General features: G+C 55.6%; 1 protein-coding gene across 1 annotated transcript in view; it reads left to right on the forward strand.

Moving 5' to 3' along the window:
- Window positions 1–708: 708 nt before the first annotated feature.
- TXNRD3 (thioredoxin reductase 3) overlaps window positions 709–13,835 on the forward strand; it is a 37,726-nt gene continuing 24,599 nt past the window's right edge. Inside the window, exons 1-2 of the mRNA XM_055136865.1 lie at window positions 709–884; window positions 13,478–13,538. Coding sequence (XP_054992840.1) covers window positions 846–884; window positions 13,478–13,538 — 100 coding nt within the window. The 5' untranslated portion in view covers window positions 709–845. The remainder of the gene's footprint in view (window positions 885–13,477; window positions 13,539–13,835) is intronic.

Here is a 13,835-nt window from a genome sequence, read left to right on the forward strand (position 1 = left end):
GGGGGCCGGGCTATACTCGAGGGCGGTGCCGGGGCGGGGCTATACCGGAAGGGGCACAGCTCCGAGGGCGGGATATGTCGAGGGGCGGTGCCGGAGAGCGGGACCGTACGAGAAGCGACACAGTTCTGGGGCGGGGCTATATTTGGGGGTAGGGTAGGGGCAGGGCCGTACAGGAAGCGCTCCAGGGGCGAGGCTATACCTGGGGGCGGAACATGGCGGCGGGACAGCCCAGGCCGCGGCGCGGCTCCGGGGCGGGGCCTCGCCTGGGGGTGGGGCCGGGGCGGGGCTATACTTGGGGGCGGGGCCGAGCGGCGGGACGGTACTGGCCGCGGCGCGGCGCTGAGGCGGAGCCTCGCATGGGGGCGGGGCCTGGGCGGGGCTATATCTGGGGGCGGGGCCGGGTGGCGGGGCGGCACTGGCCGCAGCGCGGCGCCGGGGCGGTTCCGGGGCGGGGCCTCGTCCGGGGGCGGCTCAGGGGGCGGGGCTTCGCGGGGCGGGGCGAGCGCCCGGGCGGCCCGGCGGGCAGTGGTGGCCCGGGCAGTGGTGGCCCCGGCAGTGTCCCCTCCGCCGGCCGCGCGGTTTCTGGGTACGTGAGGAGGCCCGGTCCGGCCGGGAGCGGCGCCGACACCCTGGAGCAGCCCCCGCCGCCGCCGCCCTCGCGGGCGCAGACGTCGCCGGGCCCGGTGAAATCGGGGCCCGGTCCCAACCGCCGCCCGGGCAACGTCCGCGGCGCGCCCTTGTCGTCGCCCCCGGGCCGCCGGCCCCGCGTGTCGTCCGCCGGGAGCCCCGAGCGCCGGGAGGAGCTGCGGCGCCGCCTCGTGAGCCTCATCGAGGCCAACCGGGTGATGATCTTCGGCAAAAGTTACTGCCCGCACTGCACGCGGGTAGGCGGGGCCGGGGCCGGCGCGGGGGGCGTGGGGACAGCGCGGGGGTCAGCGCGGGAGACAGCGCGGGGACTGCGCGGGGACACGCGGGGGACAGCGCGGGGGTCAGCGCGGGAGACAGCGCGGGGACTGCGCGGGGACACGCGGGGGACAGCGCGGGGGTCAGCGCGGAAGACAGCGCGGGGACACGTGGGGGACAGCGCGGGGACACGCGGGGGTCAGCGCGGGAGACAGCGCGGGGACAGCGCGGGGACACGCGGGGGACAGCGCGGGGAGTGCCAGGGACGGAGCGGGGGCGCGGGGGACCGGCGCGGGGTCGTGGGAGACAGCACGGGGACAGCGCGGGGACAGCTCAGGGACAGCGCGGGGGCTGCCGGGGACGGAGCGGGGGGCGCGGGGGACAGCGGAGGACAGCGCGGGGACAGCGCGGGGGCCGCCGGGTACTGAGCGTGGTGCGCGTGGGGGGACAGCGCGGGGGGCGCGGCCTCAGCCTCCCTCCCGCAGCGCCGCGCCCGTGGGCTGGGTTTGGGGGCGTCCGTGTCGGTTCCTACCGCGGGCGCGACCCGGAGGTCTAAGGAGAGCGCGGCAGCCCGGGCCCTGGCGGGATGACACGTGTCCACGCAGCGGGGCCACCCGCACTGTCCCCACAGCTGCCCAGACTCTTGCCCACTGGCTTCCGGGACCCTGGTGCGGGGGTTGACTTCTCTCTCTCCTGCTGTTCCCTTGATGCTACCTTATTTTGTCAATTTTAACAGGGAAGAAGAAAGATCTTTTGTTGTTGATGATGATGATGATGATGATGATGATGATTTTTGCTTTTTGGGTCACACCCAGTGTTGTTCAGGGGTTCCTCCTGGCTCTGCACTCAGGAATTACTCCTGGTGGTGCTTGGGGGACTATATGGGATGCCAGGGATTGAACCCAGGTCAGCCACGTGCAAGGCAAACGCCCTACCCGCTGTGCTATCACTCTGGCCCTTGTTGATTATTATTATTATTAGTCAATTATTATTATTATCATCATCACCTTCAATTTTGGTTTGGGGGCCACACCCGGTTATGCTCGGACCATACCCCACCTTGCTCTCTGCTTAGGGGTCACTCCTGGCAGTGCTCCCCAGACCTGATGGGATGCTGGGGATTGAACCCCAGTTAGCCACGTGGGAGCAGCTTTACCTGCTGTACTCCTATCTCCAGCTCCATGTTGTTTATTTCTATTTATTTATTTCTTTATTTTTTAACATTTGGGCCTGATAAGGATGATAAGAGGACAGATTCCGATGGGCTACAGTTGGAATCAAATGCCACCTCCTTCCAGCTGACCTTATCCAGGTCACCAGCCTCTGCCTGGCCCAGGTTTCGAGTCTTGTAAGATGGTTGTGAGGATTATGTGGGGTGATTTGGGGCGTCTCGCTTGCCTCACACACGCCCTTTAGAAGGCGAGCTAGGAGTGCCACATTACTTTCGTGGGCACGTGCTTCAGAGCTCTAAAGTAACCCATTTAGAAATAATTTGTTGGGAAATCAATTTATCCGTGTCAAATTGATGATAATAATTTGATATTATGTATTTTGATATTATTTGATAACAATCTGATTAATTTGACATTATTATAATTTGATAATGAAATGATGGGTCCTTCTGGTATTTTGTACTTGATGTCACATTCTCAGGAAGGCGAGTCAGCCCCTGAGGGTGCAGAACTCTTCGGGTTAGGCTCTTGATGTTGTGGAATGGGCTCTGGTTTTTACATTTATTTCCAAATTGACTTTTCCCTATGTTGCCTCATAAAGCGCACGTATCGTCCGTATGCGTTTTAAGGGATACTGAAGCGGCACGTGGGGCACCCTCCTTAGATGCCTAATGAAGTGCCCCTCGTCCCTTTCAGGCTTAAACTCAATCCAAGATTTCTTGCTCTGTACAGTGTTACCAAATCCTTGTCTCTTCTCACACTGTTGTGTAGCTTTTGGCTGTTTGGTGCCTTCTGTGCGAGAATCGTGCATGTGCCTTCCACGTTGCTCAAGGCCAGGAGTTAGGGTTTCGCAGATCCGTGCACGCCGGTATCTGTAGCTCCTCCATGATTCATCCCTCAGCGTGATGACTCACACCTCAGTGTAGCGATTCTCCTGCCCCGATGCTGCAGCTTGGAACCCTATTAAAGAAGGTAGGAAGACAATAGGGCTCTGCCTATTGTCGACCTCAGACTATTATATGTTGCTATTATACAGAAGAGGCTATTCCACCAATGAAGCGGGTCTGTCTGCACACTGCAGCCAGACGGCCCTGTGGGAAGGGCCGTCTCCCAGCGAGAAACCCCGCTTCCCTGGACCGAAGGATGCATCCCATCCTGTAGCCCTGGAGAGCCGTAGAGGGGAACAGCTCCTGCTTTCCTCTGCCGGGGCAGGCAAGCACCTCGCTTCCCCGGACACGCAGGCGTGCTGGGTCCTGCCGGGTGCCGCTTGCTGTGCGTGGGAACCCCTCAAGCCTCATTTAAATAGCGTTTCTATGAGCCACCGGGAGAGTACAGGGATGATGGCGCTTGCCTGCCAGTGGGCACACCCTGGTTCAATTGCAGGCTTGGAACCAGGGCCCGCGGTGCCGCCCAGCGTGATCCTGGAGCACGGCGCCGGGAAGAAGCGCTGTTGGGCGTGACCCAACGCATCCTCCCCCTACAGGGCATTTCTGCGTGTGAAGTTTTACATCTCCCCAGATTCATCAAGGTCTTTCTCTGAGCATGGTTTTTTTCTAAGGTTTTTATTTATTTATTTATTTATTTATTTATTTATTTATTTATTGCTTTTTGGGTCACACCGAGAGATGCTCAGGGGTTACTCCTGGCTCATGCACTCTGGAATCACTTCTGGTGGTGCTCGGGGGACCATATGGGATGCTGGGAATCAAACCCGGGTCGGCCATGTTCAAGGCAAATGCCCTACCCACTGTGCTATTGCTCCAGCCCCTGAGCATGTTTTTGGTGGGGCATCAGGTTTATTCTCGATTCAGACTCCTTCTTGTTAGGAAGGATCTTTCTTAGATCATTCTCATACTGGCGGACAAATTCTTGTTTTGTTTTTGGGTCACACCCGGTAATGCTCCGGGGGTTACTCTTGGCTCTGTACTCAGGGATCACTCCTGGCAGTGCTCGAACTTTGGTTAGGGATCGAACTCAGGCTGGTCGTGTGCAGGGTAAATGTCCTCCCTGCTGTACTAGCGCTTCAGCCCTGATGTCCTAGGAGCTTCTTGAAGTCACCTGAGAGTCAAAGGAGTTGAGAGATGCTGTCGGCACTTGTCATTGAGGTCTGTGTCCTGTTAGGAGGTGACATTTGAGAAAGGGTCTCATTGTGGGGAAGCCTTACCTCCGGGTTCCTATAAACGCCACGCAGGCCCCGTCAGGAATTGGTGCTTTCTGTAGATGTGTCCCACTAATTCAAGTGTCTGCTTCCTGTGAACTTTGGTGGCATCATGTACTGTTCCCACCTGATCGGGACGCTTCCGGGGGGCTGCAGTCACTCTGGAGGTGTCTTTCAAGAGATGGAATCATTAGGTGGCCTGGGAGTTGCTTAAGGTCTTTATTTCCTTGGAAGGGTTCTTTGAACATGTCATTCAACTTGCTCCACAAGAACATGGCAATTTTTGATAGAAGCAACTTAGGCTTCTCCAGTGCTGATGCGTCTCTCCTGTAGCCAGCTGTGACTCAAAAGAGGCCAGGGCGAGGTGCACCGGGCACCTTGGGACTGTCTCCAAGGGAGAGAGTTTATGAGTACGAAAGGGGTAAGGCTTAAGATTTAGAAGGCCCTAGTCAGGGGTTTGGGGCCAAGTGTTTTGAAGGTTGTCTACAAGTTTGACGAATGAAGTTCTGTTTTGTTCTCGTATAATATTTTTGATGCATTGAATGAAACCAGAGGATTGGGGGTGGTGGGCACAGTGAAAATGTGAATCTGGTCAATGGCATAAACTCGGAGCACCTGATCATTGAAACGGATTCCATGATCATTGTGGATCTCCAGAGGGGCTCCCCAGGCAGGGATGATTTTTCCAGAAGGACTGGGACCACTGAAGAGGGAGCTGCCTGTTCGCCGGGGAAGACGTGCCAAGAAAAATACAGACTGTGACTAAAACTCGGATGTTTGTGAGATTGGGGCAACTGTATAAAATCCAATTACCACACTTCAAATGACACATTAGGCAATTAAAATGTTCTGGAGCATTAGGGACAGGCTTTTTTTGGATTAGACTTGGGACAGGTGGGACAAGTTAGGTCGGCGCTGTTTGCAACCTTATTAATATTTCCCCATCGATATTGATCCATCAGTACCATTGTTTTCATGCCGGGCCAAAGGCTTCATGCATATACAGAGGTCAGGAGTGGCCATTGGAGAGACTGGAGTACAAGCAGGTTGTTACTTGGTTCAAACTGTACCAAGTAACCAAATGTTCAAAAAGATTTCTTTGTATGTCACGCTAACAGTTGTTGAGCTTTCAATCTTCTTTTTCTGGGGCCAACCATCAGGCTTCTGTAGCCAGTTCTCTTAAGTTAACATTCGGATAAATGGCTCTTTGGACCATGACACAGGTCAGCTGCCTTTGGTTCCTGGAACTGCCAGCAAGGAGATTTCCTGTGGCTTCCAGAGGGTCCAGTTTAGACTGCCCTGAAATCTTAACAATAGCGAAGGCAGCAGTAAACGTACGGCACCCACTAATCCCCAAGCCCAGAGGCCACCTTACTTTCTCACCTCTGGGAGTCACGGAACCACGTTGCTTCCCCAGCATCCTGAAGCCCTGGGCTTCTCCGCCACCACTTGTCCTTGGCTGGAGCACAGATACAGGATCTCGACATTCATGAGTTGGTGTCGGTCCCCCTCTCAGTCAGTCACACCAGCTTGACTTCCCACTAGCAGTTCGTCACGGTACATCCCCACTAGCATTTGACACTTGTGTTGTTGTATTGTGACACCAGTCACAAGACCGCTGAGCACCCAGCGTTGCTCCGGGGTCACTCCTGGCTCTGAGCTAGGGCGGGGCTCAAGGGACCCTGTGGGAGGCCGGGGATGGAACCCAGGTGGGCTGCGTGCGAGGCAGGCCTGCCCCCCACTGTCCCATCGCTCCCGCCCCCTCACCCCCTCTTAGAGGGGATGTTGCACCCGTGCCCAGCACTCACGTCCTTCCCTCGGCTCTCCATATCTTCCCAGGAGCCAGAGCAGTAGCACTGGGGGCTGGGTGTTTGCCTTGGGTTTCGTCCCCATCCCATATGGTCCCCTGAGCACCGCCAGGAGCGATTCCTGGGACCAGAGGCAGGAGTCAGCCCTGAGCTCCACCGGTGTGCCCCCCACCCCCAGAAGAACAAAAACAAACCAACCAACAAAACTCCCGTCCATGGTTTTCCTGAGAGTTGGTCCTGTCAGGCAGCCCTGCTTCCTCATGGGTTCTAGCACCTTCTCTCTCACTGATTTTGACTGTGTGGTGGTTTCACCACAGGCTGCCCAGTCCCGGCCCAGACCCGGCCGACCTCCCGCACACGGCCTAAGATCTGTTCTAAGAACCAATCTCGCTCTTATTGATTTTTCTCTATTGGTTTTCTATTCTTTATTTCAGCTGTAATCCTCTTAGTTCATTCTTTTTTTTCTTCTTCTTCTTCTTTTTATAGCTCCTCAAGCAGTAATAGCCGTTAGCCGGAGCCCTTGCTCAGCACTGCCCGTCCCTGCTCTGGGCCTTTCTCCTCTCCCGGCGCGCACTCGGCTCTGTGAGGTCTCCTGGGCGAAGTTTCCACTTTTACTTGTCGTGTCCCGCCTGGCTTCTCCCCTGATCTGCTGCTTAAGAAAGTTCGTTTCCACACAGGTGGGAACTTAACCTCTGCGGCACGTGGAAACCGCTCTTCCTTCCTAGGCTGTCTCCCCCTCCGCGGCACAAACCCTCTCGCTATGCATCCTGTCCCCTTTGTCGTGGCTGCGTAGGACTCTCCTGCTCTTCACTTGCAGTTGGTGTAGGAGAGTGAAAGATGTCATTGTCCACTGAGGTCACACTGATCTGCACAGTTGCCCACGTTTCCCTGCAGTGGGGAGTTTCATATTTGCTTTGGACTTCAGATATTTACCTTTGGCTTCAGCTTGTTGCCTAGCATCCTCTCATTCCGCTTGAGGGTCTCCTGGGAGCGGTTGGTGGGTGAGGCAGAGCTGGTGTTGATGGCGCCCCTCACCTTTCGTTTAGCTGGTGGAGTTTTCTCCCTCTTTTATGAAGGAGACAGTTTTGGTTTTTTGGCAACTCCTGAGACATAATCAATAGAACTGGGAACTGAGGGTGGGGGAGGGATGTTGGCATCATGGTGGAAGGATACTGGCACTCCGGTGATGGGCCTGGTGTAGCAACACCACAAGTGTAAGACAGTAACCTCTATACGACTCTGTGTGTGGTGTGTGTGTGTGTGTGTGTGTGTGTGTGTGTGTGTGAATGAAAAACAGATAAGTGAATAAAGATCATTTTTTGGTTTGTTTTTTGTTCTTGAACCACACCCAGCGGTGCTCAGGGCTTATTCCTGGTTCAGGGATCATATGTGGTGGTGTTACATACAGTGGTCACATAGGTGATACCTCGGGGGGCCATATGTTGTGCTGGGGGTCGAACCCAGGTGGGCCGTGTGCAAGGTAGGTGCCCTATTTGTTGTAGTTTCACTTTGCCCCTGAATAAAGAGCTGGATTTTTTAATTTGGGGGGATTTAGGGGCCACAGCAAGCGATGCTCAGGGGTTACTCCTGGCTCTGAACTCAGGGATCACTCCAGGTAGTGCTTAGGGGACCATATGGGATGCTGGATATCAAATCCAGGTCAGCTGCTTGCAAGGCAAGCACCCTGCCCACTGTGCTCTCTCTCCAGCCCCTGAGTAAAAAACTAAAGAGGATCTTGCACATCAGAAATGAAGACTCAGCATTAGCCGGCTGCTCACTGGAGATTAGGGAAAAGTTCCTCATTATTGCTAATATCCACAAATAACCTTTAATCCTTTAATTTACACCTGATGGTAATATTTAACTTAAAAAAATTTTTTTCCCCACACCAATGGTGCTCAGGGCTTATTCCTGGCTCTATGCCCGGGGACGACTCCTGGTGGGCCTCAGAGCACTGTATGGGGCTGGGGGTTGGACTGGAGTCGGCTGCATGTGAGGCAGTAGCACAACTGCAGGACTGTCTGGCCTGGACAACGTTTTTTTGTTTGTTTGTTTGTTTGTTTCTATAAAGTTAACTTGTACAGAAAAATGAAAGTTCTGCTAAGAGAAGGAGATAGTCACAAAGTCTGTATATCATGTGATTCCACTCATATTGAATTTGAGTGGGAGAATCTAATCACATTGAACGTAAATTGGTGTTGTTCGAGGGCTCGGAGCAGGAGGAGGGGAACTGGGAATGAGAACTAAAGAATCAGGGTTTGCTTGAGGCGGGGGAAAGACCCGGACACTGGCCATGGTGGTGGTCGGACTACAGCTCCCTGGATTAGTCTCTCTGAATGGGCAGTGGTGTGGTGGACAAGCACAGGAGTGCGGCCAAACCCAGCATTCTTAGGGGCTGGAGAGAAAGCACTTGCGTGCAGCAGACCTGGGTTCGATCCCTGGCACAGCCCCAAACCCACACTCCCCACCGCACTCGGGGCTTGAAAATTGTACACACTCAGCCCAGGTTCCATCCCCAGCGTCCTGCGTGGTTCCCGGAGCCTGCCGGGTCTGAGCCCCGGGTGCAGAGCCAGGGGGACCCTGTGCACAGTAGGGTGTGACCAGGAAAAGTATTTGAAAGATAAAAATAATTCTTCTTTTTCCTCTGGGGCCTTTCCTGGGTCCCGTCCTCCCTGCGTCTGGCCGCGTGCAGTTGGCATACGCCCCCAGGGCTCTGTGCGCTGACGGTTGAGGGGTCTCAAAGGGTGTCGGCCCCCTCTGGATTCCCTCCTGTCCCAGTTGTCTGCAGGCTGCAGGTGGAGCCCAGGAGCTTGTCCGTGAGCTTCCTGGGAGTTCCCACACTTCCCTGGCCCACCACCCCTTCCCAGAGAGGAAGTCTGGCCCCTGGGAATCTGCCTTCTCTTTGTTTTTGTTTTTGTTTGGGGGCCACACCCAGCTGTTGTCAGGGCTCTGCACTTAGGGAACCCACCTTCTCTGAGTGAACAGGAGAGGAGCCCCCAGGGCACCCGGGCTCCCACTCTCCCCTGTAAGTGCCAGCCTCGCCCACGGTGGGCACTGCAGCCCCCGCCCAGGAATGCGGGCGTTTGACCGCCTGAATGAAGTGACTGTCACAGACCTCAGCCTTCATCGCAGATGCGCATCTCTGGAGCTCTTGGTTTGTGTTCAGGAGGTGCGGGTTGAGTCACCAGAGCACGGGAGCACCAGGAGAACTGCCTGGAGGACTCCTTAGACTGCAGCTGCCCTCCCGGCCCCCCCTCCCCCGCCTCTTCCCCACATCCCAGCAGGAATAAGAAATAGAGAAGTGAGTTGTTTTATTCCTTGTGCATGATGTCCAGAGACATTATCATGAGCTGGCTGAGCTGCCTGGAAAAGTCGGTTGCTGCTTTTTATCAGATTTGATGCCTTTTCTTGGCATTTCCATACTTTCCTGCTTTCCCTATTTCTGATGTGCCATGTGCCCGGGGTGTGTGTGGCGGGGGGGACCTTATAGTATTGCACATTCTCTGAGGAAGGTCCGTTGTTTTCCAATTTGATTTTCGCTGTGCCTTCAGGCTGAGTGGCCTTGGCTGGTCGTGCCTCAGGTCCGCAGACCCTTTGCCTATTCAGGAGGGACTTCACGGGTGGAGCCGGCTTAGACCTGTGGTGTTCCGAGTTCTGGTTGGTTCTTTTTTGGGTTTTGGATTTGGGGCCAAACCCAGCAGTGCTCAGGGGTTTCTCCTGGTTTTTGCACTGAGGGATCACTCCAGCTGGTGCTCCATGGACCGTATGGGATGCCGGGGGTCAACCTCGTGCAAGGCAGGCGCCCTCCCCACCGTGCCCTAACCCCCCCCCCCAGAAGCTCCTTTGCGTAGTCTCTGTCTCTTCAGTGCTGTTTCTCTGTTGGATGAGACATCACTGTCTCACCCTCCCTAATCTCTCTAAGCCTTTAATTCTGTGAACATATTTATAATGGCTCCTTTGTCTATTCAGTTCTCTTTCAAAGGTGCTTTCTCCTCCTAGCATTTTTTTCCCTCGTGGGCACAGCTTATGTTCCTGTTCATATATCTAGTAAATGATTTAAAAAAAAAAAAACTCCCCTTTTAATTTTTATTTATTTTTACTTTTTTTTTTTTTGGTTTTGGGCCACACCCAGCAATGCTGAGTTTACTCCCGGCTCTGCACTCAGGAATCTCTCCTGGAAGTGCTTGAGGGATCATATGGGATGCCGGGGATCGAACCCGGGTCAGCCAAGTGTAAGGGAAATGCCCTCCCCGCTGTGCTGTCTGTCAGCCCCTCTAGTAAAGTGTCCTGCTGAGACCCGGGCGTCTGTGCCGTGCCACTGCTCCAGGTACTGAGCGCCCGGTCCCGCGGCTTGCTTTAGTCGACGACTTGGGTCGTCCTGGCTGTTTGCTGCCGATGTCCCTCACCTAGAGGCGCAGCTTGGGCCGGGCTGTCACTCGGGAGGCGGATGTCGGCCGGGGCTTTCTCTGCCGGCTTGTTTTCTGTCTGTTGGCTCATAACCATGCATTCCTTCCCCTCCCTTCCCTCCCCTTCCTCTCTTTCTCCTCCCTTCCCCTCCCCCTTGCCTCCTCTCCCTTCCCATCTTTCGTTTTTCTCAGCAGAGCATTTGGGACCCTGGGGATTGACCCCGGGTTGGGTGTGTGTGTGCAAGGCAAATGCCCTACCCACTGTGCTATCTCTTTGGCCCTCAGAAGGGCTGTTCTTACTGTGTCTTTTCCTGGTTCTCTGTTAACTCTCCGGCCCCCAGTTCAGTTTTTTGCTCCAAGAGACCTTTCAGCCCCCTCTCCAGCCACACCGTGCCACTGCTGAAAAACAGCCGACATGCATTAGTGTCAAGTTAATGTGTCCAGGAAGATGGTGTCTCGCATATATCATGGAATGATGGCCACGGGAGGTCCACTTAGCATCCATTAGCTCACACTCAAAGGTGGCAAAAAGGAAATTAAAACATGGTTCTCCTTGCCACGGAAACCGTCGGATCGATTCAGAACACCTTCCCCTGGGGACTGAGCCCGAGCGCCCCTGCAGCACAGGGGTCCCTGACACCGCCGGGAGGACCCCCAGCGTAGAGCCAGAAGTAGCCTCCCGAGCACTGCTGGGTGTGGCCCAAAGCCACAAACCCTGACTTTCCCACATGTCCTCCAGCTGTGGCCTTCAATGCCCGCGGGAACCCCGCCTGGCCGGAGCTCTGGGCTCTTGGCCGCCGTCTCCTCCTCTCTGCAGCCCGTTCCGGTCGTGTCAGCGCGGTGGGCAGAGCAGCGACCCCAGGACTGACTTCTCCCCAAGAGCGAGGTTTGCCCCTTGCTCCAGAGCCGGGCCGGGGACAGTCACCCGGCCCTTGGGAGCAGCCCTGTCTTGGTTTGCCCCGTGGCGGTGGCAGCCTCAGGTCCTCCTGGCATACGTCCCCCTCCTGACAGGGCCTTGTCCCGCCCGGGCTGGGGAGGTGATTAGGGCTCCCTATCCCATCTCCGTGGGCTGCGCCCTAATCTCTGACCCCAGGGAGCCCCGTGTCTGGGCCACACTTAGCAGGGATACAGCCTTTCCCCCTCCGAGCCCTGGGAGCGGGAAGGCCCCGGCTGGGATTTCAGGGATGGGGCCCCCTTTCCTGGCCATGCTCGCTGAGCTTATCCCAGGTGGGGACGGGAGGGCAGGGTCTGAGTCCCTGCTGGCGATGTCTAGCTGAGTTTCTGGAAAAAAATATTTCTTCACTCACTGTAAAGACAACTTAGGGGCTTTAAGTGGTTGTTTAAAAAAAGAAAATTCAACGGTTGTGAATGTTTGTTAGGAAGCATGTCTGGCAAGCTCATACTGATTTTGTCTCAGAAGAAAGCATCTGGTCTAGACCTGCATTGTGTGTGTGTGTGTGTGTGTGTGTGTGTGTGTGTGTGTGTGTAGTGCCTTCCACAGCAGGTTGTGTGTGTATGGGGGCACTCCTGGTGGTACTCAGCGACCTTGAGGTGCCAGGGGTAAAGTCCAGAGCTCCCGCGTGCAAAGTCTGCTCTGCGGCCCTGCGAGCATCTTCCCGGCCACTGGGCTGGACCCTGAGGGCACAGGACACCGCAGGGCCTGACGGAAGGGGAGGGGCCAGAGAGATAGTGCCCCGGCACGTGCCTTGCATGCAGCCTGTTCAGGTTCTATCCCCGGCACCGTATATAGTCCTGGGCCCTGCCAGGAGCGATCCCAGAGGGCAGAGCCAGGAGTAAGCCCTGAGCACCACCGGGTGTGACATAAATTAAAAAAAAATAATAATAAAAAAATGGGAGTGGAGTGGGGGGGAAGGACAGCTATCAAGGTCACCTGCAGTTTCTGCAACTTCAAGGCCTCGGGGGCACTAGGCTGGATGCGAAGAGAACTCTTAAGTCGCTCCTGCAAAGTTGCTGTCGCAGATGTTGGTGGCTTAGGCTGAGAGAGGACCTGTGGGGAGCTGGAAGATGAACCCGGGCAACAAAGGGAGCCGTCCAGACTTTCTGACGCGCTGCAGTGGGCGGAGGGCGAGATGGCGCAAGAGGGGGAGGCCTTCGTGACTCACCCACGAGCAGGGCTTTGCAAAGTCATCCACAGGCAGGTTCTGATCCGGGGTCCGGGTCTGCGTGTCTGACAGCGCCTAGGGGTGCCCCTGGCCTGGGGCTCTGTCCCCTCTCAGTGACAGCTGACCTGTGGCGGAGTGGAATAACCGTCCCACGTCTCCTTCGCCCGCTGGAGGGCAGGGCTTGTGCTCTCTCTCCTGGGCTCCTAGGAAGGAGCATTGTGAGCCAGAGAAGGAACCGGAGAGGAAAGATAACGTGGGAGAAGAAGAACGTACCGTGGGAATTCCTGGGGCGGCCAGCAGAGAAGTGCGTGTTGCCCACTTTGAATTCAGAAAAGGGATCAGGCCTCACGGTGACTCACTAATTAAAAAATAAATAAACTGGGGCTGGAGAGATAGCACAGCAGGTAGGGCGTTTGCCTTGCACGCGGCCGACCCGGGTTCGAATCCCAGCATCCCATATGGTCCCCTGAGCACAGCCAGGGGTAATTCCTGAGTGCAGAGCCAGGAGTAACCCCTGTGCATCGCTGGGTGTGACCAAAAAAGCAAAACAAATAATAATAATAATAATAATAATAATAATAATAAATTAATTAAATTTAAAAAAAAAGAGAGAACAAAAGGAGAAAAGGGACCAGGGCAAAAGTTACAGGCCTGGAATTCCAAGGCAAAGGCGGTGACAGAGTCTGAGGGATGCCGAGGCGGAGGGGAAGAGGAGGCTCGGGCTCAGACTCCTGAGAGCAGCTGTTTTGTTTTTTCAGTGCTGGGGCTGGAACCCAGGGCCTCACTCGGCCAGGCAAGCGCTGCCTCTGGCCCTCCAGTGAGACTGGACACGCCTTCTCACGGTGCCCACGTGTCCTACCTCCCTCTGAATCTCTGAGAGTGAAGCACAGATGAATTTTTGTTACAGGTGAAAGAACTCTTCTCTTCTCTGGGAGCTGAATATAACTCCTTGGAGCTGGATCAAGTGGGTAAGTAGAGTGGTTAGTACACACGGGGGAATGGTCACAAATGCCCCCCAAGGTCGCCTTCTTTCCTGCTCTCTGTTCCAGTCAGCTGTCTCTCGTCTCTGGGTGGCACAAACTATTTTGAAACTATTACTTCAGCCCTGCAGAAAATGCCCCTCTATGCGTTAAACGTGGGTAGCTTCCTTATGTTGATCTTTTGGGTATCTGAGGGCGTGGACGGAAGGTGGCTGGGTGAGCCTGCGGGGGCGCTAGGCCTTTCAGATGTCTCGGCCCCCACAGCCGCCCATCAGGCTGTGGAGA

This window comes from Sorex araneus, chromosome 4 (assembly GCF_027595985.1).
Source record: "Sorex araneus isolate mSorAra2 chromosome 4, mSorAra2.pri, whole genome shotgun sequence".
Taxonomy (NCBI): domain Eukaryota; kingdom Metazoa; phylum Chordata; class Mammalia; order Eulipotyphla; family Soricidae; genus Sorex; species Sorex araneus.